The 26,109-nt window shown below is 39.6% G+C and overlaps 3 protein-coding genes across 5 annotated transcripts; all 3 read left to right on the forward strand.

Annotated features, from left to right (window-relative positions):
• The first annotated feature begins 1,458 nt into the window (after positions 1 to 1,458).
• Positions 1,459 to 6,402, forward strand: LOC4348914 (probable cytokinin riboside 5'-monophosphate phosphoribohydrolase LOGL10). The gene is made up of 7 exons (NM_001423062.1): positions 1,459 to 1,782; positions 2,604 to 2,701; positions 2,903 to 2,933; positions 4,875 to 4,974; positions 5,400 to 5,470; positions 5,560 to 5,703; positions 5,821 to 6,402. The coding sequence occupies exons 1-7, from the start codon at positions 1,681 to 1,683 to the stop codon at positions 5,887 to 5,889; spliced, it is 615 nt and encodes a 204-aa protein (NP_001409991.1). The 5' UTR covers positions 1,459 to 1,680; the 3' UTR covers positions 5,890 to 6,402.
• Positions 6,403 to 7,509: 1,107 nt separating this feature from the next.
• On the forward strand, positions 7,510 to 10,351 carry LOC4348915 (mitochondrial import inner membrane translocase subunit PAM16 like 2). Of its 2 annotated transcripts, XM_066304440.1 has the most exons (5): positions 7,510 to 7,631; positions 7,758 to 7,837; positions 8,411 to 8,498; positions 9,584 to 9,714; positions 9,838 to 10,351. In XM_066304440.1, exons 3-5 carry the CDS (start codon positions 8,441 to 8,443, stop codon positions 9,964 to 9,966), a joined length of 318 nt encoding a protein of 105 aa, XP_066160537.1. In that variant the 5' UTR covers positions 7,510 to 7,631; positions 7,758 to 7,837; positions 8,411 to 8,440; the 3' UTR covers positions 9,967 to 10,351. The 2 variants fall into 2 exon arrangements, with proteins under 2 accessions (XP_066160537.1, NP_001409992.1); NM_001423063.1 differs by lacking the exon at positions 7,758 to 7,837 and having other exon boundaries at positions 7,551 to 7,631; positions 9,838 to 10,308.
• Positions 10,352 to 12,424: 2,073 nt separating this feature from the next.
• LOC4348916 (UDP-xylose transporter 1) lies at positions 12,425 to 19,450 on the forward strand. Of its 2 annotated transcripts, none has more exons than XM_066304807.1 (8): positions 12,425 to 12,723; positions 15,832 to 16,449; positions 16,626 to 16,810; positions 16,893 to 16,960; positions 17,088 to 17,220; positions 17,354 to 17,515; positions 18,194 to 18,484; positions 19,079 to 19,450. In XM_066304807.1, the coding sequence occupies exons 2-8, from the start codon at positions 16,320 to 16,322 to the stop codon at positions 19,220 to 19,222; spliced, it is 1,113 nt and encodes a 370-aa protein (XP_066160904.1). In that variant the 5' UTR covers positions 12,425 to 12,723; positions 15,832 to 16,319; the 3' UTR covers positions 19,223 to 19,450. The 2 variants fall into 2 exon arrangements, with proteins under 2 accessions (XP_066160904.1, XP_015612808.1); XM_015757322.3 differs by having other exon boundaries at positions 16,298 to 16,449.
• Positions 19,451 to 26,109: the final 6,659 nt, after the last annotated feature.

The following is a 26,109-nucleotide window of genomic DNA, read 5'->3' on the forward strand; positions in this document are numbered from 1 at the left end:
GCATGGGAGAGCTGGAAGATCTCCAGGCTAAAGCCCATCCTGTTTCAGGGCCGACAACGGTGATGCCATTTTGGAGCCGTAACTTTCTTGGGGTTGTTGTCTTGGCGTCTTCCTTCCCTCCCTAGGGAATTAATTTCTTCAGGTGAAAACTACGTCCTCGCTTTAGACAGGTCCTTTCTCACCAATCTCTGCTTCAGACGGTTTATCCTGTTTTGGAGGCGCTTCCGTTCACCACAAGATGGCCATGTTAGCGGTCTGTACATAGGAGAGTGGATCCATTCTTCTCTCGCCCACCCCCTCTTGTTCCCAAAAGTGTCTTGAGTGCAGTTGGGATGTCTTACTGTTGTCTCTCAGTAGTGGGCTTTTCTATCATAGACGCGTGGCATGACTGTCTTTTTCTTGATTATACCTTTCGAAGGCTAGTCTTATAATTTTTTCTGTTGTATCAATATGAAACATTCCACTATGTTATATGGTTTATTTAATAGAAAGTAGTTGCATTAGTAAGAAAAGAACAAAAATAGTAAGCGATGCACCGGCGAATAATGAAGTCGTGGGTGCATTACTCCAACTATTAATATTTAAGTCCTAATTTCCACAAATATTATGCACGAATAAGATGGGTTTTCAATAGGATTTCAGTGATGTCAAAAATGTGTTGTTGGTCCCCGTCTTTTTTAGCGTGTGTTAGGAACATATTCCCAGTGTGTGTGGTATCATGTATCTAGTGGCGAGTGCGTTTACCATATAATTAAAAATACAGTACTTCCTCCGTATTAAAATATAACAACTTCTATTTCAATTTTTGTTTCAAACATAACAAATTTTGTCACTAAACTACCTATACTATCTCTACTATCACTTGGCTTTATTATAGTCCTAACTTCTAAGTAGTATGAGCCTGTACCGCACCCACCTCGAAGAGGTAACCCAAGTATTTTTAAACCTCTTCTTAAAACTCATATTAAAGGCTAAAACAAACTTGCTATGTTTTCAGACAGAGGAAGTAACAAATAAAAAGGTAATAACAAAAAGTAAAGAGAAGAAAAAAAATATGGACTATCTTAAAAAATGCCGTAAGTTTTTTTAGGAAAAACTTTTAAATCTAATTATAGTATAATTGTAATAGGCGTTTTCCCCGTCGCATGCACTAGTATAATTGTATAAGCAGGCGCTAGCTTAGCTTTCTCCTAAAACGACCCTGCAAATGGAGATGAACCCCACGATGGATATACAGTAGCTAGCAGCAACCTTCGCCGGCTCGGCCTGTTTTGAAGCCAATTTGCACCGGCAATCCCGATAAGGTGACTCGGACTCACACATCAACCCCAGTAATCAACGTACTACACACCCACCCGTCCATTTCGCCGGAAAGTGAAAACTCATCACTACAATCTCCTCCTCTCTCCTCTCCCACTTTTATGTAGTATATAGCCATGGGTGGCGCACTACTAGCTCAGAGGGAGATTGCTAGCTGATCACAAGGAACCCGTCGTTGCAGCAGCAGCAGCGTAGTGCGCTTGCTTGCACTAGCAGCAGCACAGTGACGACGACGCTAGCTAAGGGCAGAGGAGAGGAGGGTGATAAATACAGGCAATTACTAGCTAGCTGTTTCACTGCAAGGATTAGATAGATCGTAGAGAGTAGCAAGAAGAGAAGAGAATAGTAGAGGAGAGAGAGATGAGGCAGTCGAGGTTCAAGAGGATCTGCGTCTTCTGCGGCAGCAGCCAGGGGAAGAAGAGGAGCTACCATGACGCCGCCATTGAGCTCGGCAACGAGCTGGTAATTAAACTCTAACTCTGTCCATGCATGCTACTCCTACACATGCTTCTTCTTCTTCTTCTTCTTCTTCTCCTCTGTCCATGGTCACTGTCAGTCTGTCACTATAACCGTATCAGTTCATCGGTCTGCAAATATAATGCAAAAGTTGCAGACTTTTTTTGCCAAACAATCCCCTCTGCTACTACCACTGCTCATTGAGCAAGCAAGCTATAGCGAATTTCGTTTCTGAACTTTCTGCACACGCCGACTTCTTCCACCAAGCTGATGGATCGTCTTCTTATTCCTCCTCCTGCCTCCCCGTCGCCGTCCCATCTGTTCATGCGCGGCGGCCGACCGAAATTTTCCATGGTCCATAGCCGAGCCGGGTCCTACTGCATTCACGGCGCCATAATTCGCGGCCATAGCTCATATCAGCTCAGCTCAGCATCGCTGCTGTTGCGTCATCCATGTCGCCTCGCATTAAAGACGATCAATCACCATTTCGCCATGAGCTGCTACATGCTGCTGCTGCAGCAGGTTGGGTAATTAATCCAAGAAAAATAGTAACTTGGACCGCATCTTGCCGGCTTATTAGTTACTACCCCAGTTGATCAATCATTAATTCATACTAGTCCCCTTTTGAGTGCACACGACCCACCTGTTCGACTCACGTACGACTGAATTTAATCGACGTTTGTAAACGGCTCTAAAATACATTAAAAGCATGTTTTCTTTTGATTAATCTATGGCTGCATGTCTCCCGTAGTTGTACGTGAGTTATAACTGGAACTGAAATTTAACCGTGCGGTTAGTTGGTTAATCTGTGTGTGTTATGCATGCAGGTGGCGAGGAGCATAGACCTGGTGTACGGCGGCGGCAGCATCGGCCTCATGGGGCTCGTCTCTCAGGCGGTCTTCGACGGCGGCCGCCACGTCATCGGGTACTCCACTCCTCCATGCTAGCTGCACACTGTTACTACTAGTACTAATTACTGCATGAATCCCCAGGAGAATGTGTCTCTCCTTGTTTGATAGTTTTAGCAGTTTTTAATTACTGCATGCTAGTACTTCTAGCTAGTAGCTTGTGTTTCCGAGTTCTTGTGCTGATCGCTTCTTTTTGTCATCTTGTTGTCCACGCGCAGGGTCATTCCCAAGACTCTCATGACGCCAGAGGTACGTCTCATTTTTGTGTCTACCTGCAACAAAGTTACCGTACTCCTATATGCTACTCCCTCCGTCCCATAATATAACAACCTAGTAGCGGACGTGACACTTCATAGTACAATGAATCCGGACATGCTTACTATCCAGATTCGTTATAATATGAAGTGTCACATCATGTCTAAGTTGCTATATTATGGGACGGAGGGAGTATATAATATAAGAGTGATTTTGGATAGATGTGACACATCCTAGTACAATAAATCTGGACATACATTGTACTAGGAAAACTTTTTATATTTTAGGACGGAGGGAGTATATTATGTAGGAATAATGTATTGTTGGTTCTCATCGGCATGTAAGTCACTATGCACACAAAGAAACATACACACAAACTGCCCCGAACGAGTCACTGACGATTGGGCCCTATCTATTTTCCACCTTCAGTTATAATCACAACATTATTGTTAAATTTGTGATTCTGAATAGAATCAAAAGTTCTAAGATCGAATAATAGAATCGTATGTATTAAAAAAACATAAAATTGAAGATTCTACTTGTATAGAATCGTAAAATCAGACATCTTAACTAGGATTACAAAGTCGTAAAATCGTATGACAGTTAATAGAATCGAGATTTTAATAACCTTGAGTTGATCCACTTCAGCTTGTACCCGTAGCAGTACTTGCGTTGTCACGAACCCAATCATGGCAGTGAGCTCATCTTTTGGAAGTTTTTAAGGTTTTTGGTTAAGTGATACTAGTAGAAAATATAATCAAATGGGGGGTTTGGGAGTTTGGACCCCATGAACCAGCCGTTGTTGGAGTCCCAGGGGACATTGGCACTTGGGCAAAAAAAGAATAAATCCTGAGCAGTTGTGATCAAGGGCTACATGCTCTTTCAGTTTCAGGGGCACAAATCCAGATCTTGGCGTGAGATTAAACAACTCACCGAGATGCAGCTTTACAGATGTTAATTTCCTTAACCCCAAAAAGTCTTGCTGTGGCATCATCCTGTTCTACAGAGAAAGAGGACCTTTTTTTTTTCCTTTTTCTTTTTTGCATTCTTGATGCTAGAGCAGAAGCAGGGTGTTGTTTATAGGCAGAGGTGTAGAAGTAGAGGGCACTGTCTTTGACTGCCTATGGTGTCTTGCCCAGAGGAATGTTCTTGTTGTGTGTGTGAAGTTTGATAAAAAAAAAAGGTTCTTTTTGGGTTAAAAAATATTACTTTGGGAGAAAAAAGTTCACAGTACTAGTATATTACTAGTACAATTATTTTGTTCAAAAAGAAGGATAAAGCCTACTGGTCTTGCTGTAAATGAGGGCTAAGTCGGTTGTCATACACTAGAATAACAATAGTGTTTGTTCAAGTACATAGTCTAAAAGTAGTTACTATTTGGGACAAAGGCTGTATCAGCCAGTATATAATTTCAAGAGTTTTGGGGTATGCAAGATTTGAAACCTCTTAAGAAAAAATAAGTATATAATTGACCCATAATGTGTGATAGAGTATGGGAGTAGTAATGACTCTGTACCTTTTGTGCTTATCCTGTATACCATGTCACTATACCTATACCATCCATAATCATGCCACAAAGAAATTAAAGCTGGCCATCCATACTCACCTGTCTTCAATTTCTTGTGGTCCTCTTCCTACCTGGCCCTTTTACCATTCTTCATGGAGGCAAAGAGTAGTAGTTAAATCATCAAGTGCCATTTCTTGCTCCCCTTGGAGCACAATCATGCCCTCTTGGGAATGTATAAGCTACTCCTACTAGTGTTTGCCTGCACTGCACATACACCACCACCATCACCACTACAACACACAGTATGATAGTATCATGGCATGCCAAGAAACTCTTTTTACTGTTCAGCTTTGCATTTTATCATGCATGCATTGCTCAGGATGATTGCTGATTGCAAAAACCAAATCATGGTTCATTGTTTCTGGCAGATAAGTGGTGAGACAGTGGGGGAGGTGAGGCCAGTTGCTGATATGCACCAAAGGAAGGCAGAGATGGCAAGGCAGTCTGATGCCTTCATAGCCCTACCTGGTGAGATTTACTTTACAAACTGTCAGTCAGAAAATGTTACTGTGCTACTAACATGGTGTAGTATAGTACAGTAGTATAGTCTGCAAGTTTATCTCATCTGGATCAGGTGAAAAAGAACATTCAAGTCCCTGACAGAGAGAGTTACAGCAAGATGGGAGCAAGAAATTAACTTCTGCCACTGAACAGTGCATGCACCATACATGCCTGAAAAGAAAAAAAAAAAGAAAGCTGGGGCTACCTATCTTTCTATCTAGTGTAACCAATAATTGGAGCTAGCTAAGCTACCACTGCAAGTGATTCTTTGACTGATGAGTAGTAGTAGATGGATGTATGAACACTGAAAAAATTATCTGTCCAGCATCTTGCTGTGTGTGCGCACCGAATATTCATTCAGAGTTCATCATGGGAATGTGTTGATGATGCAGGAGGGTACGGGACTCTGGAGGAGCTGCTCGAGGTGATTACATGGGCACAGCTTGGCATCCATCATAAGCCGGTACATTACATACTGCATGCTCAGAGTTCTTCAGAAAGTTCAGAACCGCAAAATAACTGAAAAAAATGTCTGAATGTCTTGTTCTTCAGGTTGGGCTGCTCAACGTCGACGGGTACTACAACTCGCTGCTGACGTTCATCGACAAGGCGGTGGAGGAAGGGTTCATCAACACCAGCGCGCGGCGGATCATCGTCATGGCGCCGACGGCGGAGGAGCTGATGGACAAGCTAGAGGTACACGATGACTGACAAGACAGTCACTCGATATATCGAGCTTGGGTTTCAGACTTTCAGGTTCTTGCATTGCAGACCTCTGAACATTGCAGACTCTGATGAACATTTCTGCTGCAGGAGTACGTGCCTTACCACGACAGGGTGGCATCGAAGCTGAACTGGGAGATGGGCCACCTAGGTTACTGACGTACTCACTTACAGCTGCAGCAAATTGCCAGACAGCAATGGCGATCGATCGATCAGAAGACGTAGGAGGAGGAGGAAGAAGAAGAAGAAGAATCAAGTCGATCGACTCATCATCAAGAAGCTGGGAAAGATTTGGTTGATGCAGCTAGAAAGCCAAGAACGAGAGTGTGGCGTGCGTGCGTCCATTTTGTATATGTTTGCTTCGATCAGGGGCAGCTTGAATACTGTAGTAACTTGGATGCTTGATGTCCTCTTGATCTTCTACCTAGCTACCGAGATAAGAACTAGTAGTAGTAGTAGTAGTAGTAGTAGTAGTAGTAGTAGTAGTAGTAGTAGTAGTAGTAGTAGTATTCCAGTAGCGTATGTATGTCAGTAATTTTCAAGATATCCAGATTCGATTGACCACAGCAAAGTTGTTTTTGTATCACCCTCGTAATGCAATGTGTGTAACTAAGCGTTGAGAGGCTGACTCATTGATCTGACTGAGGTCTGAATTGGATTGGTTCCAAAATCGATCGTTTGGTAATTTGATAGTAGCTTTGTATGTGTTTGATTAGAGTCAATATTCATATAATATTATCACCATGGTAAATTGTTGAGCAGATTATCACCATGGATTATCAATTTGATTATAGGAATAACTTTATTTATTTATTTTAAAAAAAACTTAACTATGTTAGTTGATTGGGAACTTATTTGAACATGCTTAGAATTACCGTTAGAATTTTAATTTTTATTGGCAGTCAACCAGGAGTTGAAATAATTTAACCTAACAATGAATTAGTGGATATAATACCACGTAGACGTCACATTGATTAAAAGACTATGTTAGCGTGCCATGTAGCTGCTACATAACATAAAATGATGTCCAAACCGAGAAAATATGTAGTGCAAACCATAAATGCAGTGGAAACTGTCTTTGGATCGAAAAATGGACAACGAGTAAAATTTTTACTCATAATAACGTGGACGAATCTCAGATATCTATTTTTCGATCTAACGGTAATTTACAGGTTTCCACTACATATGTAGTTTCCATCGCATATTTTCCCATCCAAACCGTCTAGGGAGACAAATTAAATGGTATTGATCGTTGAGAAAGATGTCATACATGGTTTCTGTGGTTGAGCGAATCACAGCCCCATTGTTTGGCTATTTGGAGAAAAAAAACAAAACGGCATATTTACAAATGAAAAATAATTTGTGAATAAAATTTTTATATACGTTTTTTAACGATCTAAAAACAAAGGCTGAAAAATAAAACTACGATAAAAAATCCTCAAAATCAATCTAAATTTAAGATTGAAAAATTAAATTTTGGCTAATAAATATAAGCATAAGCGAAAAAGAAATGAGGCCTTCAGATTTTTTATATTTTATATATAGTACTTGAGAGAGTCAAAATGGTGTTTTTCCATCCTCAGCTGAACCACGGGCTTGTAGGCCCATACTAGCAAGGAAAAAATGGACTAGGCCGAACGAAGAGCCCAGAGACAGGCTATTGAGCCCTGCCCGGTCCGAGCCTCCGCTCCTTTCATCTCTAGAACCTCCCAGAACAAGCTAGCCGGCCCAACCCAACTGGACGATCCAAGCGCGACGCGAGGCTCAGCCCGGGGAAGCGAAAGCATCACCACGCGTGTCCACCCCTCCTCCTCCTCCACGTCTCCCTCCCTCCATTGCTCCCCTCCCCCTCAGCTGCGCAATCCCACGGCCGCCGCCGCCGCCGCCGCCTGTCCGCCATGGTGAGTTCCCCTCGCATCCCTCACCCCTTCCTCCTCGCCCCCATCCCGCTCGGCGCGCGCGCGATGCTGCTCTGATTTTGTTTTTTGTTTTTTTGTTTTTTTTTTGTGTTGTTTTGGGAGAAGTAGAGACCCGTGGATGGGTGGATGCTGAGGCCGGATTCGATTGGCTTGATTCGGGGCTCCTCGATGGGCGACACGCCGCCTGTGTAAGATCACGGGTTAAATTTCCTCGTGTGGTTGGTGTAATCGCTCGATTCGATACGCATGAGGGAATGGATCGCGGTTTCGCGGGGTAGGGGAGTGGAAGAACAGCATGCGATCCCGGGGGCTCAGTTTGCCAGATTTCTCCAGGGGAAAAATAATTTTCGAATATAAACCGGCACAGGGATTTGCCTGTTTTTATACTTGGATCGCACCTTGCTTTCGTTTGTTAGATTTGGCAGTACAAACGAAGTCAAACCGCATCAGCAAATGATTTGGTCTGTGCAAGCTGCCGAATTACGGCATCGCGTTGTGATAATTAGAGACTTCGCTCTTCAATTATTTTGTGGTAACTAGTTTCTGCGACCGCTGTGGCGTGGTATCGTGCCCGTAGGTTTGATTGGAATGGATTGGCTTTGCTTCATGGTTGATTTGGCATTGGATATGTTGCGAAATGTCCTCCCCCTTCCAAGGACCAGTGTTGAAAGCATACATATCCAAAAAAAATCCAAATGCATGAACTACTGCTATTTTGAGTTGTGCCACTTATTTACATAGTTTTGCTTTTTGATTTACAGGCAGGGAAGCTTATTGCAAACTTGATTGTCATGGGCTCTGGGATTATAGGAAGAGCTATGCTCCAAGCATACCGGAAAGCACTTGATAGTAAGTTTTTTCATCCATTGCAGTCTGTATATAGAGGCTACCTCTTTGTTCCTTGACTGAGTAGATAGAAACATGAGATGTGGATTGATATCAGCAAACTTTTGTGAAAAGACCGCTTACGTGGAGCAACAATCGCTCAAAAACTAAAATGGACGGTAATTTTGCATTTTGTTATATACTGCACCAAGTTCTATAAAATGAACCATAAACGATGTTATCAAATACTTAGTAATTAAAATTCCTTATATTGACATTGTCTTGTCAAATAATTATTAATTAAAATTCCTCATATTGTCATTGTCCAAGTAAGATATGACCCTGTTTTATAGATGCTTGCATTTGGACTATAACTTTTTTGGTATTACTTACACATATAACGCTATCTCCCTCAATATCAATTTGGTTTTATGTTGCCTGTTGCTCATGAGATTTGTTGTTTGATTTCTTCTCACATGCGAGACATATTTATGATACATGGATGTCTAGCATCTAGGGGCTTAAAACTGTCATAACAAGTTTGAACTTTCATTGTTTACTAATATCATTCTGTGCTAGCTACTTACAAGTTGGGTCCACTTATGTTTTAACAATTTGGTACCTGCAGTTAAGTCAGTTCTTCGGTTTTATGATTTTATGAAGAAATGGATATCTTTGTTTTTTTGCCTAACTTATGGTAGATTTTAAAGAAGTACCATAAAGGCACAAACTCTATTTTACTAGTTTTAATGGTACTTGTTTGCCTGGATTTTATTTACCTAATTTGAACATAAATGTCCTCTGCAATACAATGATACAGAACTCACCTCTGTGTTATCTAAGAACTCTGATTTGCATAATTATGAGATCAGGCCAACTATATATCTGATTAGCTTGTATCTAAAGTTTTACAACTCTAAAAACATGTTCACAACTAACTTCTGAATATCAGAAAATGGAAATACGTTAGTACTTATTAATAGCCACCACAAGACAAATATGACCTTTCTTAATATTTTCCTGCCAAATCTTTGACTGTAGGAGAATTGTTATTATTCTTTTTTGAAAGAAGGATGACTTATGTTAGTTTTCCTCCTATATTCTGCCAGATGCAAATAAAACTGGTGTGGCCCATGAAACAATTAATAACATTCGTAGAGCCAGCAAAACAATGACTGAGCAAGAAGCTAGGCAGATACTCGGTGTATCTGAGCAGTCAACTTGGGAAGAGATTGCACAGGTCTGCTACTTGGCTTCTTCTTCTTTTTTTTTTTGGGGGGGGGGGGGGGTGGTCGCAGCGCTCCTAAAAAAATCATTTGATTATGATTCGACTATCCTAACAAATATATTTTAAAAATTGCAGCGCTATGATAATTTATTTGAAAGAAATGCAAAATCTGGGAGCTTTTATCTTCAGTCGAAGGTCCACCGAGCAAAGGAATGCCTAGAGAATGTGTACCAAAAGAATAAGCAAGATGGAACACCACCTTGAAATTTGCAGTCCTTGAAAAATCATCTTTTCAGATATATTCTTTCCCACTCATAAGAGAAGTGTACATACCAGAATTGGTCGCTGCTGTTGTATCATTACACGTAGTGGAATCAATAAGAATCAAAGTGCAGCGAGACCTTGGAATTGTGGAAAACTGTTTTATGAGGTTTCAATAAACTCTAGCATGAAGTACGATTTTGTTCTTTTGATTTGACCTTAGGAAACAATGCAAATTTTGTCATCTTGGTGGCTGCTAGTTAGGTTTAAACATTTGAACATGTACTGTCCCTCATCAAAGTTTGGCATTGCAGTTAGGCTGCCAGATGGACCAATGTTGAAAACAATGTTTTGTGTTATGCTAATCAATCGGCTACGGAATTTTGCACATCCAAAGCTTCTGGTCCAAATGTTCAGTCGAGTGTCAACATATGTTGCCTAAAGGTGATAGGACACAAGCACATTTTCTTTTGGACACATCCGTGCGTCATACACGTTGCTTTCTGTTTGGTATAGGCTTACCATCGATCCATTCCTGTATTTATAAAACGTGCAAGTTGAAGGGTTCTTCGGTTTTGAAGTGGATTCCTGCAATTTAAACTTTTAAAATGCTGTAGATAACCAGATGGAATGATCTCGCTCACCATTTCAATGCCATTGGCATTTGCGTTAGCTTTGCTAGCGGTCAGGCAGGCACTTTGTGTCACCAAACAAAGGTTTTGGCATCTCAATGGCCTAGACTTGGCAATTGCTCGATTTGAATTCCATTCACAAAAATTACTCAATTTGAAGCTCGGGGGCGCAGTGATGCGCAAATCTTTTGTGAATTACAGCAGATTTGCGGGGCTATCGTTTGGCTTATTTAGGGAATAAGCCAAACAACATTGCAAACGAAAAGCAAACTCTGGAAAATAAACTGCGATGAAAAAAAACCCCCCAAAATCAACTCTAAGTTTAAGGTTGAAAATTTAAATTTTGGCTAATAAGTATAATCATAAATGAAAAGATGGGATCTCTTCCTCTAGCTAGGCCTGACCAATGTTTCTCTCACGGTTGCATCAGTTGTGTTTTTCTTTCTCCGTCTCACATTCTCAACCGACGATCGACATAATTCATAAGATATATGCAAATTGCAATACACAACATTCATAGTCCTTTCGTCTGAAGAACACACGTTACGAATTGTTCGTAGACTTTGTACGGCAACGGCGTGCCGTCACGTGCCCGGACACGATTGGGGAGCGAAGGTTTTTGCTAAGCTGCTGCTAAAATATAGGTGTCGTTGTGAACTAACGGCAGTTGAGGTGAGGCAATCGATCGGCGCCTTTCGTTTTGGTGAATGATTGATCAATTGATGTGTCCACCTCCTCACACGAGAGGTTAATCCAAACCATGTAATCCAAAATAGGAGTATATAGAAAGCTCTAACTTTAAGCTTATAAAACCATTTCTACCTCCTCGTAGGAGTATTGAAAAAAAAAAGTAGAGCAACAATGGCATTTTTATCTCTACCCATTGTCAAGTGCTGGACAAGCTTCGCACTTGACAAGCTTCGGCACTATGAGATATTGGTAATGTAGTGTTGATAGCTTGTACATGGATTAGTACTAATAAGGGATAAATATATTTATAATACCAAAAAAAATAGTAGGGGAAAATTTGAGCGGATGTTTGGTTTGCACATGTAGAAATTTTATGGGTATTAGCTTACCTAGTGGATTTTCCTGCATAATTTTATCTGGAGCTAGATCTGAGATGATGTGGTGTTAGTACTATACAACTGTTAGCTTGCATATCCACAATTTCATTTTGTGTATAACTATTGATTACACGGTTAAAATGTTGTACTTCTTTTGTCCCATAAAACCAATTCCTGGAGTCATGGAGATGAATCCGGATATAATGTATGTCTATATTTATTCTCATGACAGGATTTTTTTAGATAGAGGAAGTAGATATTTTTTTTCTATTTCTGTGATTTACGTTGTATAATTTCTAACCTTCAAAGAATATAGCAGTTTCTTTTAAAACTACCTGAACAATAAATACAATAACAATGATAGATAAGATAGGATAGGTAGATAGATAGATAGATAGAAATGAAGGAGATTACGCAGAATTCATGTAAAATTAATCCCTCCATTAAAAGTAAAAAAGAGCTAAGCTTATCTCCCTCTACTTACAAGTAGGCCCATAATTTAGGTGGTGTTTGGATCTAGTGACTTAACTTTAGTATATGTATTTAGACACTAATTTAGAGTATTAAATATAGACTACTTACATTTTAGTGCCATCTAAACAGGGCCAAAGTTTTAGTTCCACAAACGACAAAAAGGATCCTCAATGGCCTCATCTTTTGTGGGGCCCACATGCCATAGAGAGAGGGCCATGGGCGACGGCGCGCGGACGGGTGTGTGCATGTGTGTTTTGAGTTGTTCACCACCTACCCTCCATTTCTCCCAACAACAACAACACGAGTACACACGACTCGATCCTCTCCCCTTCGCTGTCCCTCCAACAACTAGCTTAGCTAGCTAGCTTGCTCAAACCCAGCGACGATTAACAAAAACCACAACCATTATTAATCCTCCTCCTCATCCATCCTCTTCAATTCCTCTCCGTATTAATCGAAACCACAAGAGCGAGCTAGCTAGCGATATATCCCCCTCTCTCTCTCGTCTCAAGAAGATCGATCTCCAAAATCGAACAAAAGCAGTATTCGATCAGGTGTTCGTCGTCAGAAGAAGAAGAAGCGAGCGGGTGCGTATTCATCGTCATAATCCATCCCCCCCGTGTTTATCGATTTCTCCTCTCGATCTCCTCGTGATCTCTATCTCTTCCCGTCTGGATTAATTCTTTTTTTTTGGGTTTGTTTCGATCGGTTGAAAATTTGGGGAGTGAATTCCGCTGCATGCATGCGTCGTTTCCGTTTGCGTTTGCGTTGCTGCTGAAGTTATTATACTGCTGCTCCCTGAAAACCATGCGACATCTCTGGCTTGTATTCTTGTTTGTTTTGTCTTTTTTCCCCTTCTCGATCGATAGAACGGATTGATTGGATATGGATTGCATATATATCTCTCTGTGTGTGTACTTTGCGTGTTGTGCTTGTTTGATCGAGTCGTTTCGTTTTGGTTGAATAATTGGCATTTCATCGAGTTGGCTAGCTCAACGCACGCACGTCGCAAAGAAAGGAATGGGTTAACTGCGAGTTTCTCTTTATTTTAATCCTTTTATATGGTGACCATATTTCCTGCCTTTTTTATTATTTTTTTTATTTTTTTTTGTCTATTTAGCTAGTACGTACGTTCCCTAATAAGCTTTGCAAGAGGCTGACTTCGGTTTTGGTGTACTTCATGAATCATGTGATCGAGATTATGCAGCTAGTATTAGCTATAGCAAAGTCGTTCCTAGCTGTTCCAGCAGCTTATTTATTTAGTTATTCAATCCATCAATTCAGAGGTGTCGATCATTTGCATCGTTTTTATTTCCGCTCACTGGCTGAGATAAGTGGGCATGATTGATCACTTTGTCCCGTTCCGTGCAATTGCTGACGTCACACGCCGTCTGACGTGGCGGTGCCACGCTGGCGGCATCTCCCTCGCGATTCCTTTGGCTCCTGAGCGAACCTTCATCTCGCAATTGCGCACGAGGCCGACCTAATTTAATTTCGGGCGTGGGTGACCGTCGCGATGGAAATTTCTCAGCTATCATATTTAATAATCCCTCTATCCCAAAATATAAGTGATCAATCATATATGACATCGTTTTTTGGATAGAGGGAGTGCGTAAGTACTCATTCCATTTTATGATATATGGTACGTTTAACTTTTTAAGATGCGATTGCCGATTGATCATTTATCTTATTCAAAAGAAATTACGTAATCTATTATATTATTAAAGGATTAGAAAAATGAGCCTCCACGTTCACTCTCATGGCCTAGAAATTCTCACATTAATCGGAGAAAAAGAAAAGGTAGAGTCCATATAGAAATACAATTTAGAAATAGCTGAAATTCAGAATTAAAAAATAAGGAATATTAGAAGAGGAGACTGGAGTCCATATAGAAATACAATTAGGAAATAACTGAAATTCGGAATTAAAAATAAGGAATATTAGAAGTAGAGTATAGAATCCATATAGAAATACAATTAGGAAATAATTGAAATTCGGAATTAAAAATAAGGAATAATAGAAGTAGAGTATAGAGTCCATATAGAAATATAATTAGGAAATAATAGAAATTCAGAATTAAAAATAAGGAATATTAGAAGTAGAGTATAGAGTCCATATAGGAATTTAAAACTAACTAAAATTTGGAATAAACATAATAAAATTAAAAGTAGAGTTTAGAGTCCGTATAAAAATACAATTTACAAATAACTAAAATTCGAAATTAAGAAAAACATGGGAAGAAGAGTTTAAAGTCAATATAATAATACAATTTAGAAGTAACTGAAATTCGAAATTAAAAATTAAAGAATATTGAAAGGTGAGTTTAGAGTCCATATAGAAATACAATTAGAAATAATAAAAATTCAGAAATAAAAATAAATAATATTAGAAGAAGAGCTTAGAGTCTATATAGAAATACAATTTACAGAAAATTCGGAACTAAAAAAAGAAATATTAAAAGACGAGTCTACAGTCCATGTAGGAATATATATAATTTACAAATAACTAAAATTTGATATTAAAAATAATTGATAACTAACATGTATATAAAATACAATATGAATATTACACATTAGTAGTTTTGTAAAGTTATTGTAAAATTTAAAATTATGTTGTCATTTTAATATATTTGAATAATATAATGCGAAAACATATATGCTATTATATGAGAGAAAATATAATGATGCTAGCTGCGCAATCTGCGCAAGCCACCATACTAGTTATCATTTATTTTAGCAGGATGCCTCTCTTTTTTTTAAAAAAAAAAAAAGCAGATCTTGCCTTGAGAATGACTTAGGAATTCAAGTGTTCTAGAGAAAGGTAAAAAGGATTTTATTTCCCTAGAAATTTTCCTTGGACACGCACATTAGAGTTTCCTTGTCCTAATAATGGACAAGAATCTCACACGTCCCAGCCTCTACCTCGTTTGACTAGCTACATATACGTTACTAGCCCAAATGTACTTCCTGCCGAACAAATTAAATAATGACCTTGGCTATAGCAAATTACTGCTCAGATCAAGAGCCCTAGAGCTCAGATTTCAACTAAATTATTCAATATTAGGCGATCGAAGACCATGCATGCAGTCTCCTATGTACAGATTGGACCATCACATGTGTCAATTATAGTACTAGTACTAGTCAAGAGTACGATAGTGATCGAGTACTACTCCCTCCGTCCCCTAATATAAGTGATTTTAACATTTTGCTTATACTGTTTGACCATTCGTTTTATTCAAAAAATTTTAAAATTATTATTTATTTTATTTGTGACTTACTTTATTATCCAAAGTACTTTAAACACAACCTTTTGTTTTTTATATTTGCACAATTTTTTTTAATAAGACGAGTGGTCAAACAGTGCAAGCAAAATGTCAAAATCTCTTATATTAAGGAACGAAGTGAGTACTGGTAGTTAGCTTGGACGCCATTGATGATTGATCTCTTGTGCTGTTGAAGCGTTGAACTGCTGAAGCATCCGTCCATTTCATATCCATCTGCCACACACACAGTGCTGATGATGTGACCATCTACCAAATGAGTATACATATATAAACGTAAGATGGTCATAAACACTCCAATTATTTTGTGTGTTCTTGTGATGTGAGCACCCCATTGTTCGGCACATGTATTGTTGGCTGTTGAGCATTGTCAATATAGGATATGCAATTAAGCAGACAAACATGTTAATTTCAGGTCACTCGATAACTGAAACTTGGGTGTGATAACTGAACTAACCGCAGTCATATGCCTCGATCTTACAACAGAACATGACAGAAAACCCAATTTTCAGATTCTACTAGTGTACACTTCTCCCTGTCACATTTTGGTAGCATGTCATATAATGCAAAAAGAAATGGAGCAATGAATAGTGAGTTCATCAATGTTGCCATGAACACATGCTTCACATGGACGCTATGGTGCTCTCTACCACACCCCCATCACGCAGAGGTTGAGCCGTACAGTAATGGAGGTCGCCATCGGGATCGCTGCCGTCCATGTCAACGCTCGGTTTTCCTTACCGAGATCACGTCTCTCCTAAAAACAAATCAAGAGGGGACAGTTCTTCTTTCACCTGTGTATTTAATTGCGTGGTTCAAGATTTTGTAACAGAGGTTTTCCTCCTTTTTGTTTCACCGATGGGATCTTCTTCTTCCACCAGATAGGTGATCGCCTGTGAGGAGATGTCGTCGGCGACGGACGGCGCGGCGTCGAGGCTCGGCGTCGCCGGGGCTCTGGGGATGTCGGTCACGTCGTCGGTGGCTATTGTCATCTGCAATAAGTACCTTATCAGCACCCTGGGCTTCTTCTTCGGTCAGTGAAAATTTCTTTTTTTACTTTCAGAGAGTTTCAGATACTGTACTCCGTCCGACAAATTTTTTGTCAAGTAGTTTTACTGGTTGTAATTTTGTAAATTGTAATGTCTGGTCTCTGGTGTGTAGAGATGTTTCTGAATGTCATTTTGTGTTTTGGAAATGTGGAAAATGCAGCGACGACGCTGACGAGCTGGCACCTGATGGTGACCTTCTGCACGCTGTACGTCGCGCAGCGGCTGCGGTTCTTCGAGGCGAAGCCGATCGATGCGCAGACCGTCATCTCCTTCGGGCTGCTCAATGGTATCTCCATTGGCCTCCTCAACCTTTGCCTTGGATTCAACTCAGTTGGCTTCTACCAGGCAAGCACCATTCACTTTGCTGACCCCAATCACTGCATTTTGGTTTTCTCACTTCTGAAATCATGGGTGTTTTTCTCTGCAGATGACCAAGCTGGCTATCATACCATTCACCATGCTCTTGGAAACCATCTTTCTTAGCAAGAAGTTCAGGTCATTGTCAAATTCACACCTCACTCTCTGATAGCACTATGTTGTACAGAATCAACTTGACTTTGATGCAACCAAAGATGTTTTTTTTTTCTCACAATTCACAACACTGAACACTACTGTCCTGCAGCCGGAGCATCAAGATCTCCCTCATGGTCTTGCTCCTTGGAGTCGGTATCGCGTCGGTGACCGATCTCCAGCTCAATCTCCTCGGCTCGATCATCGCCGTGCTCACCATCGCCGCGACGTGCGTCAGCCAGATTGTATCCTTAATTTTCTAGCTCAAATGAACTAAAATCAGGAACTAAACCCGTCACACTCTGAACATTATTCGTTCTCTGAACTCTACAAATTTGTGTGATTATTGTCTCTCCTTCACCTGGAGCGAAACTAAAGCTGACGAACCAAATCCAGAGGAGGCTGAAGGTGTCGTCGACGCAGCTGCTGTACCAGTCGTCGCCGTACCAGTCCGCCGTGCTGCTCGTCACCGGCCCGTTCGTCGACAAGCTCCTCACCAACCGCGACGTCTTCGCCTTCACCTACACCTTCCAAGTCGTGGTACGTACGTATACCTTGGTGTGTCAAGCCATATCATGCTAGTGAAGGAATGACGTCGACGCGGCCGCCATGGTTGACGTGATTAAGGCCCTGTTTGATTCAGCTTAGGATTATTATAATCTGGATTATTGGGAGTAAGCTGAAACAAACAAGTAGATTGTTATGATAGATTATTATAATCTATAATCCAGATTAGTACTCCCTCCGTCCTAAAATGTTTGACGTCGTTGACTTTTTTAATCATGTTTGACCTTTTGTCTTATTCAAAAAATTTAAGTATTTTTTAATTCTTTTCATATCATTTGATTCATTGTTAAATATATTTTTATGTATACATATAGTTTTATATATTTCATAATTTTTTTAATAAGACGAACGGTCAAACATATTTAAAAAAGTCAACGGCGTCAAACATTTTGGGATGGAGGGAGTATAATCTAATAATCTTCTCTGGAGGAGCTATTTTCAGATTATTGTGTGCCTAAAGACCCACTACCCTTATTAGATGCCTCAAATAATTCAAAGAAACAAACAACTTACAACTTATTCTATGTTAGCTTACTATAATCTAGCTTATAGTAATCTGATTGAATAATCTATATTATAATAATCTTAAGCTTAAACAAACAGAGCCTGAGCTGACATGGTGTTCTTGTGGTTGTTGTTGTTGAATTGCAGGCGTTCATCGTGCTGTCCTGCTCGATCGCGGTGTGCGTGAACTTCAGCACGTTCCTGGTGATCGGGACGACGTCGCCGGTGACGTACCAGGTGCTGGGGCACCTCAAGACGTGCCTCATCCTCTCCTTCGGCTACGTCCTCCTCAGGGACCCCTTCACCTTCCGCAACGTCGCCGGCATCCTCGTCGCCATCTTCGGGATGGGCCTCTACTCCTTCTTCTCCGTCTCCGAGTCCCGCGACAAGAAGCTCGCCGACGGCCCCTCCCCTCCTCTCCCCATCTCTTCCTCCCAGGTCCATCCACCATACCTCACTCTAGCTACTCTCTCACTTTTTCTATATATATATATTTTGAACTTATTCAATTTTTAATTTTGAAAACAAACTTTTTCAATACTACTCCCTCCGTTTCTAAATATCTGACGCCGTTGACCTTTTAAAATATGTTTGACCGTTTGTCTTATTTAAAAAATTTAAGTAATTATTAATTCTTTTGCTATTATTTGATTCATTGTTAAATATACTCATATGTATACATATAGTTTTACATATTTCATAAAAGTTTTTGAATAAGACGAACGGTCAAACATGTGCTAATAAGTCGACGGTGTCAAATATTTAGAAACGGAGGGAGTAGCTTTTAATATCTGAACCCTTTTTTGCGTAAAAAAAAATATCTAAACCTCTTGATCACGCCAACCAATCTGATGTGGCAAAACAACGTTGCCACACCAATCTAAATGGTGTGACAATGTTGTCTTGCCACGTCATGATAAAATTGTCACGCCCATTACGAATGACTTGACTGTGGATAAAAGGTTCAGATTTTGGAAATAAGATTATCGATCCTAGCTGACATAGTGACATGAGTGTGCTTGTGTGTTGCAGATGGCGGAGATGAAGGACTCGGAGCCGCTGCTGGGCGGCGGCGGCGGCGCGGCGGCGAAGAGCTCGCCGTGGAACGAGGTGAAGGGGTTGCAGAGCTTCGACGAGGTGCCGAGGACGGCGAAGAGCGCGTTCAGCCGGCCGTGACGACGACGACGACGAGGGCGGACGCGTGCGCGCGTGACAGCTAGGACTGTAGCTAGTGCAATTTGGGCTGCGACAGCACAAGGAGAATTTGGGGGGAAAGAACATATCATATGCGTCTCATCTCACCGCAGTTCTTTCTGTTCTTTTTTTGTTGTAGATGATGACGTAATGTGTTGGTTTGTTGAAATTTTTAATGGTTCTTGGGAAGCATCGAGAGGTTCTGACAGATATGCTAACTCCGTTCACAAATATAAGCACTTCTAGAAAGGGTTAAGGTTATTATCATGAAAAAATCCATTATTTTCCTTGAGTACACTGCATCCTCTGTTTGAAACAGATCTCATGAAACCTTAAACTTACTAAGCCCTATGCTGGGACATCTGGTATCAACTGTAGTAACTACTCTAAAAATCTCCAGCATCTTCAAACAATTCATATCGTGAAACTAGGTAGTTGTAAAATTTTGAAAACGACCAAGTAATCATCAGATTTCACCAGCTTTATAGATAGTAGTACTAGTGATATCCCGCTGGTTATCAGAATCTCATAAGTTTGCCAGACATGGCCTAATTAACTCTGGCCCATATATGTTGTGCCTGCTACATTTACGTACCTGGGCTAACTGTTGTGGGCTTGGGCTGTGGCTTTCCAAAGCACAAATTACCTTGCAGTAGTGCTCCATCCGTGTCCCATTTTAAGTACAGCAGTCAGTCTTCGTGTCTAACATGTGACAATCCGTTTTATTTAAAAAAATTATAAAAGAATAACGTATAAAGTACTATTTATATTTTATCATCTAATAACAACAAAAAAAATACTAATCATAGAAAAGTTTTAAATAAGATAGACGGTCAAATAATTGATATATAAACTCACAATTGTATTTAAAATGGGACGGAAGGATTACTAGCTGTAATCGCCACGCGATGGCTTCATTTTGTCGACATCAACTTTATCCAAGTGAGAGAGGGAGGGGGGCATCTCAGCATCTGAGCCGCCACCGGGGACGGAGCGCATCTGCTTTCGCCATCCACTTCACCACCACTTTGAACCACACGACACGAGGGGAAAATCCTAGTCAAGTGGACTGGTTACCTGCCATCCGTGGGGTACACTGTACATACACATCATCATTCACCTGCTTTATCTGGACAAGGATAAATTAAGGTTGTGTTCTTTAGTCTACTTCCCCAACTTCTCATTTCTCCGTTTCTCCTTTTTTATATGAACACATTTCCGAAACTGCTAAATATATGTTCTTTTAGAGAAAAGAAAATTAGTTGTTTTAGAAAATCCTTTTTTAAATTTTTTTAAGTAATACTTAATTAATCATGTACTAAACCATCGTTTTGTTCTGCGTACAATGGGGAAAGAGGTCCCAACTCGAGCTTTACGAAACACAGCTCGAAGCTTCCGTGGTAATACAACGTCGCGTGAACCTTGAGGCGGCTGTGTTGTGTTGGCAAGCTCTTCGCCAAATTGTACCCCCCCTCCCCGCGACCGTATGTACTGCGTGTTACGTGTGGTGGATGGTGGGAGTTAGGCCGCCGCACCTGTACGAAGCCAGAAGGTAAACGAGATTGCGTTGCGGCACTGGCACGGGCGCTACCACCACCACTGCCAAAATGGCGTCCAAAGTCCCAAACAGAAACGGACGTGCCAGCCGGCCTTCTGCCTCCAACCTCCAACCTACTCCCTCCGTTAAAAAAAAAACTTAACCTCGTATTAGGATAAGACACATCCTAAATTTCAAAAAAAAAAGGATAAGACACATCCTATGTCCATATTCGTTGTACTAGAATGTGTAATGTGTCCCATCCTAATATGAGATTGAGTTTTTTTTAACGGAGGAAGTATGCGCGCTGCTTGCCCGGCCAAATGCCCAAATCACCAACCAACCAGGCTCTGCCAACGCGCGTCCGAGTTTTGATGTTTCGATCGGCGTTGTCAGGATGGTATTGACGTGCTATAGCTGTCTTAAAATATATACTACACTTCATAAGAACATAAAACGGGACTCCCTCCGTCCCAAAAAAAAAAACCTCAATCTAGAAGGGGATGTTGGGACGGAGGGAGTATATCATAATACAACAGTAGATATTGTTGTACTATTAAGGTGTATCTCATCCATTCTTAAATTTTGCTATATTAATTTTGAACGAAGGAAGTACCTCTGTTTTTCTAATGACACCGTTGATTTCTTTCATAACATTTAATCTTTCATTTTATTTAGAAATTCAGCGTAAATATGTATGTCAAAATATATGTTAATATTATAGCTTTTTATGATAAAACAAGTCACAACAACATAAATAATATTTATATAATTTTTTAAACAAATGATCAAACATAAAATCATAAAAAAAGAGAGAATTCCTTATATGCCACTGAAAATTGGTCTGATTCCTTATATGCCATTGAAAATTGGCTCTTTCCCTATATGCCATTGGTCCAAATTTGCGCACTCTCTCATGCCACTACCATCAGTTGACTGTGTGTTGACCGTTAAATCTAAAGTAAAAAAGACATATTTGCCCTTCTGAGCATAGGACATGCCTAACAACTCAGAAGGGTAAATACGTCTTTTTTACTTTGGATTTAGCAGTCAACCTACAGTCAACTGACGGGAGTGGCATGAAAGTGAGCGCAAAATTAGACCAATGACATAAAAGGGAATAGCTAATTTTCAATGGCATATAAGGGATCAGACCAATTTTTAGTGGCATATAAGGGATTATCTCTAAAAGAAATAGTGGTAGTATATATATACACATTGTCAGATGTTGTTGTATTTTAAAACAGAAAACTACGGATCTGTTTGGTACTCCAACTCCGTCTAGAATGGAGTTGGGTCCATAGCTCTACCTCTAATTTATTAAAGCTGAACTGTTTCGCCGAGCCGGAGCTGAGCTATGCCAAATACTCCGTAGATCCTAACTATGTGGTGCAGCGAATAAGCGGAGAGGCGGGCGCCCGTTGTTTTCGTTGGCGCCGCTCGTGCAGTCGTGTTTAAATTTCTCGCCTTTGCTGGCCTTCAATTCTCAATTTCTCGCCGTAAATTAGTGCATGTGACATGGTGTTTGTTTAGTTCAACTCGAAAAAAAAGCAGGTAAGCTTTTCAGCGGCTTTGGATGATTTTCGTCAGTACCATTTGTCGATCTGCACCCAGGAGAACAATTAATTAAAGGAGCGTCGATCAGATAAGAATCCCTAATCCTATACCTGGTGATCATCATCAGCTGCTGTTTCTTCTTACCGTACATTAATTAACAAATCAGTAAAACACACACAGGTTGATCGGCACCACGTGACTGACCATGGCTATCCACTTAATTAGGCAAACTCATGTTGTACTAAACCATGGCCCAATAAGGGGACACAGCGCCGTAATAGCTACTCCCTCCGTCCCATAATATTACAATTAGGATTGGATGGGATGTTTCATAGCACAATGAATCTGGACATGCATCTGTATAGATTTGTTGTACTATAAAACGTCATATCAAATCCTAGGTTTTAATATTATGGGACGGAGGGAGTAGCTCGTGCCAACCACGATATTAGCCTCCTGATCAGATCGATTGATCACATGTGTGTCATGCAGGCCTTTGTGGCTTTGTAAATAATGCGATGCAGCTGGATAGTTAATTACGCTGTCTCGTGGATAGTTAATCATTCTGCCCATGAATTTGATCGATCCCCTGTGCAATTTTTGGCAGGGATTGGATGTCTTCTTGTACAATGCCGGACTGAAAATCATTGTACGTAGCACATGACCATAGGCTTTTTTTAAAAAAAAATTAGCACAAGTAAATTATATGTCTGTCTCTCATCATATTAAAATTCTTTTTTTAATAATATCGTTAGTTTTTAGTTGAATTGGTTGGATTGTGCGAACGATCTCATTTTTTAACCTCCCAAAAAAGAATTATGTGTTCTAAAAGGAGCGTCGATCATATTGATTTTGTAGGGCCATATTGCATCGAAAAAATTACAGCTTCTAGTCAATAGTCGAGATAGTCAATCTACAATTGTTTTTTGCATCTTGTATGGAATAATTATATTGGTGGAGAGAATATTTTTGGCCATATGGATCGACAAAAAGGTGACGTTTACAGCGACATAAACCGGCCGTATGATATACTCCCTCCGTTTTTTAATATATGACGCCGTTGACTTTTTCTCACATGTTTAACCATTCGTCTTATTCAAAAATTTTATGCAAATGTATAAAATATAAATCACACTTAAAGTACTATGAGTGATAAAACAACTCATAACAAAATAAATTATAATTATATAATTTTTTAATAAGACGAATGGTTAAATATTTGAGAAAAAGTCAACGGCATCATCTATTTAAAAAACGGAGGTAGTAGTATTTCTTTTCCTTCCATTTCATGAGACGCCCGTTTTTGAGCCGACAAACGAGCAGCTCTCTCGGACTGTCGGTGCTAAAATGTTGGCGTGCAGAGCAGCGACAAACTCGTGCGATTTTTGCCTTGAAAAGCGCTTGATTAATTGCTTGAATTTTCATGAGTAGTGGTAGCACGCTACCAACCAAACCCTAAATCTTGTAGTAATCTAATTACTTGGTTTTTAATCAAATTACCTACTGGATTTCTTTCGTTTTCATTGAGAATCAGCTTCAGCTACAAGATTTAGTCTTGGTAGGCTTTAGTTAATTTGGACGTGGAATACCAGGACAAGGGAAACAAAAAAGAACGCAACAAAGTTGGCCTCGTTTTGAATATCAATCGAAAGAGGTCAAAGTATGCCTGGAAAACAAAATTGGTTGAAAATCATGTGGGCGAAAATAGATGCGTCCAATGCTATAATATATTCTGAAAAAAAAATTCCTTACCTTATTTACATATTTCAACCTTTTTAATTTAGGGTGGTAAAGAAATACAGGTATAGGCTACAAACTGTAGCGCGTACGTGGCGAACATATTCTTACCGTAACATAGTATATCTTAAAATTTTAGTAAAAAAGTTTATGAAAATACTCCCATCATTAGCAAAGCAGCATTCGGTGAATGGGTAGGTAAAAGTATTGAATAGTACTCTTTATTTGATTTGTGGGTCGAGGTTAGTTAAAGAATATATAAAACCAAACTTAGTTCAAATATATAATGTTATCGGCAAAAATGAACAGCGATTATCCTACTCGTACCGTAGAGTTGACTGGACCTAGTCTAATAATGAGTCAAACCGTGCTATTACTCTGCTCTAATTGTGGACATTAATTTGAGTGCAAGTGCATCGCATGTGATTGTCAGCCTATGGTTGCGACTATAGCCAGAGGAATATATTGATTGACTCAGCTACAAATGCAATGAAAGAGGAATAAGAAATTCTGTACGTAGTACTAGTTTGAATCAAGTGTGTAATTAGGACTTTTAAAATTTTCAAATGGAGCTGGTACTACTATCTCCATCCCAAAATACTTCTATCTTCACATACCCTATTTATTCCACAAAGACTAGATCTTTAGATTAATCAGCGTACGTACTAGAGCTGGATAAAGTAGAGAACAAGTGGATCTGAGTTTGATAAAGTTATAGTGCTCAACAGAAATTACATTAGTTTTTTTTCATATTAATTTGTTGCATCAGATACTAAATTGAAGTCTAAAATGTCATATCTACATTTGGAAATTATTGGTGAGTGCTCAATGAAACTGTATCTACTAAACTGTCATCATTAGTTCTAAAAAAAACTGAACTATCACTAATAATCTATAAAAAGACACGCCATGTTTAATTCACTAAATTGTTTGCTACCATCCGGAATAAATTGATCAAATGAGTTTCACCCTGGTAAGGGGTTTTAATATCCGATTCCCAACTGGCCAAATATATATTAGAAAATGATATTTTTATTCCATGCCTTGTCATTGGAGAATCTCCAAACTAAAGAATGGACACTTGGATTTGTTTATAGCATCAGTCCTTAATTAAACTGGTCCTAAGAACATTACAAGTACTACCATCACTGCAATGATGATATTCAGCTATTTCAGCCACTATGACAGTGGGACCACAGGCCTCTTTTGGCCCTCAGATTGCTCCAGTTTGTCAGTTTTTCTCTCGTTTCCCATCTTGTCTAATCTTTCATTTTTCACGCGCATATTTTTTGAACTGCTATATATATAGATAAATTGTTTTAGAAAATCATATTAATCTGTTTTTTAAACTAATATTTAATTAATTATACGCTAATCCATCGCTCTATTCTCGTACCGGGAGTGACGGGTTCCCAACCCTCATCTTAATTAGAACACAATCTAGTAAAATATCATTATTCCACGTTTGTTGTCCCACGCGTGCCAGCTTTTACCCATCTGTCTTAAAATAAATCAAATTTTAAAATATGGATATAGCTTTGTCTATATTTGTAGTCAGGATTTAATTCTTTTTCGGACGAAGAGAATATCACTGAAAATTACACCCTGGAAGAGTACGAAAGCACAATATTCCAAACCAACCTATACCTATCTCTAATTCTCCTATATTAAAGTGGTTAAGTTAGAATATTAAAGTGGGTAGCACGGATCTTTTCAATTGAGCCTTTTTTTATCTTAATTATCTGATCGATTAGCCAAATTAAAATTAAGTTACTAATCGATAGGCTGATCTCTCAAACTAAAGGAAAATGATCCGAAATGTTTGAGACATCCGCCATCTCGGGTTGTTCTTTTGTGTAGAATGGATAAATAGTTGGATGATTTGTGATAATTATTTTAGGGTACAAATAAAAAAATTGAATATATAAAGTTAAAAATCATTTGCTCAGCAGTTCATACGTAGAAAGTTTCGTAAAACCGCACTGCTTAATAGCTCAGGAAACCTGCATATTTTCCAATAATTTTATTAAGCAGAAAA

This window comes from Oryza sativa, chromosome 10 (genome assembly GCF_034140825.1).
Source record: "Oryza sativa Japonica Group chromosome 10, ASM3414082v1".
NCBI lineage: Eukaryota > Viridiplantae > Streptophyta > Magnoliopsida > Poales > Poaceae > Oryza > Oryza sativa.

Bases quoted from the DNA above. Each gene is read 5' to 3' on its own strand.
- LOC4348914 (NM_001423062.1), top strand. From the start codon at position 1,681: ATGAGGCAGTCGAGGTTCAAGAGGATCTGCGTCTTCTGCGGCAGCAGC. The intron at 2,934-4,874 runs GTACGTCTCATT...TGTTTCTGGCAG, and splicing joins AGACTCTCATGACGCCAGAG to ATAAGTGGTGAGACAGTGGG. The intron at 4,975-5,399 runs GTGAGATTTACT...TTGATGATGCAG, and splicing joins TGCCTTCATAGCCCTACCTG to GAGGGTACGGGACTCTGGAG.
- LOC4348915 (NM_001423063.1), top strand. The intron at 8,499-9,583 runs GTAAGTTTTTTC...ATATTCTGCCAG, and splicing joins ATACCGGAAAGCACTTGATA to ATGCAAATAAAACTGGTGTG. The intron at 9,715-9,837 runs GTCTGCTACTTG...TAAAAATTGCAG, and splicing joins CTTGGGAAGAGATTGCACAG to CGCTATGATAATTTATTTGA.
- LOC4348916 (XM_066304807.1), top strand. From the start codon at position 16,320: ATGTCGTCGGCGACGGACGGCGCGGCGTCGAGGCTCGGCGTCGCCGGG. The intron at 16,450-16,625 runs GTCAGTGAAAAT...TGGAAAATGCAG, and splicing joins CACCCTGGGCTTCTTCTTCG to CGACGACGCTGACGAGCTGG. The intron at 17,516-18,193 runs GTACGTACGTAT...GTTGAATTGCAG, and splicing joins CCTACACCTTCCAAGTCGTG to GCGTTCATCGTGCTGTCCTG.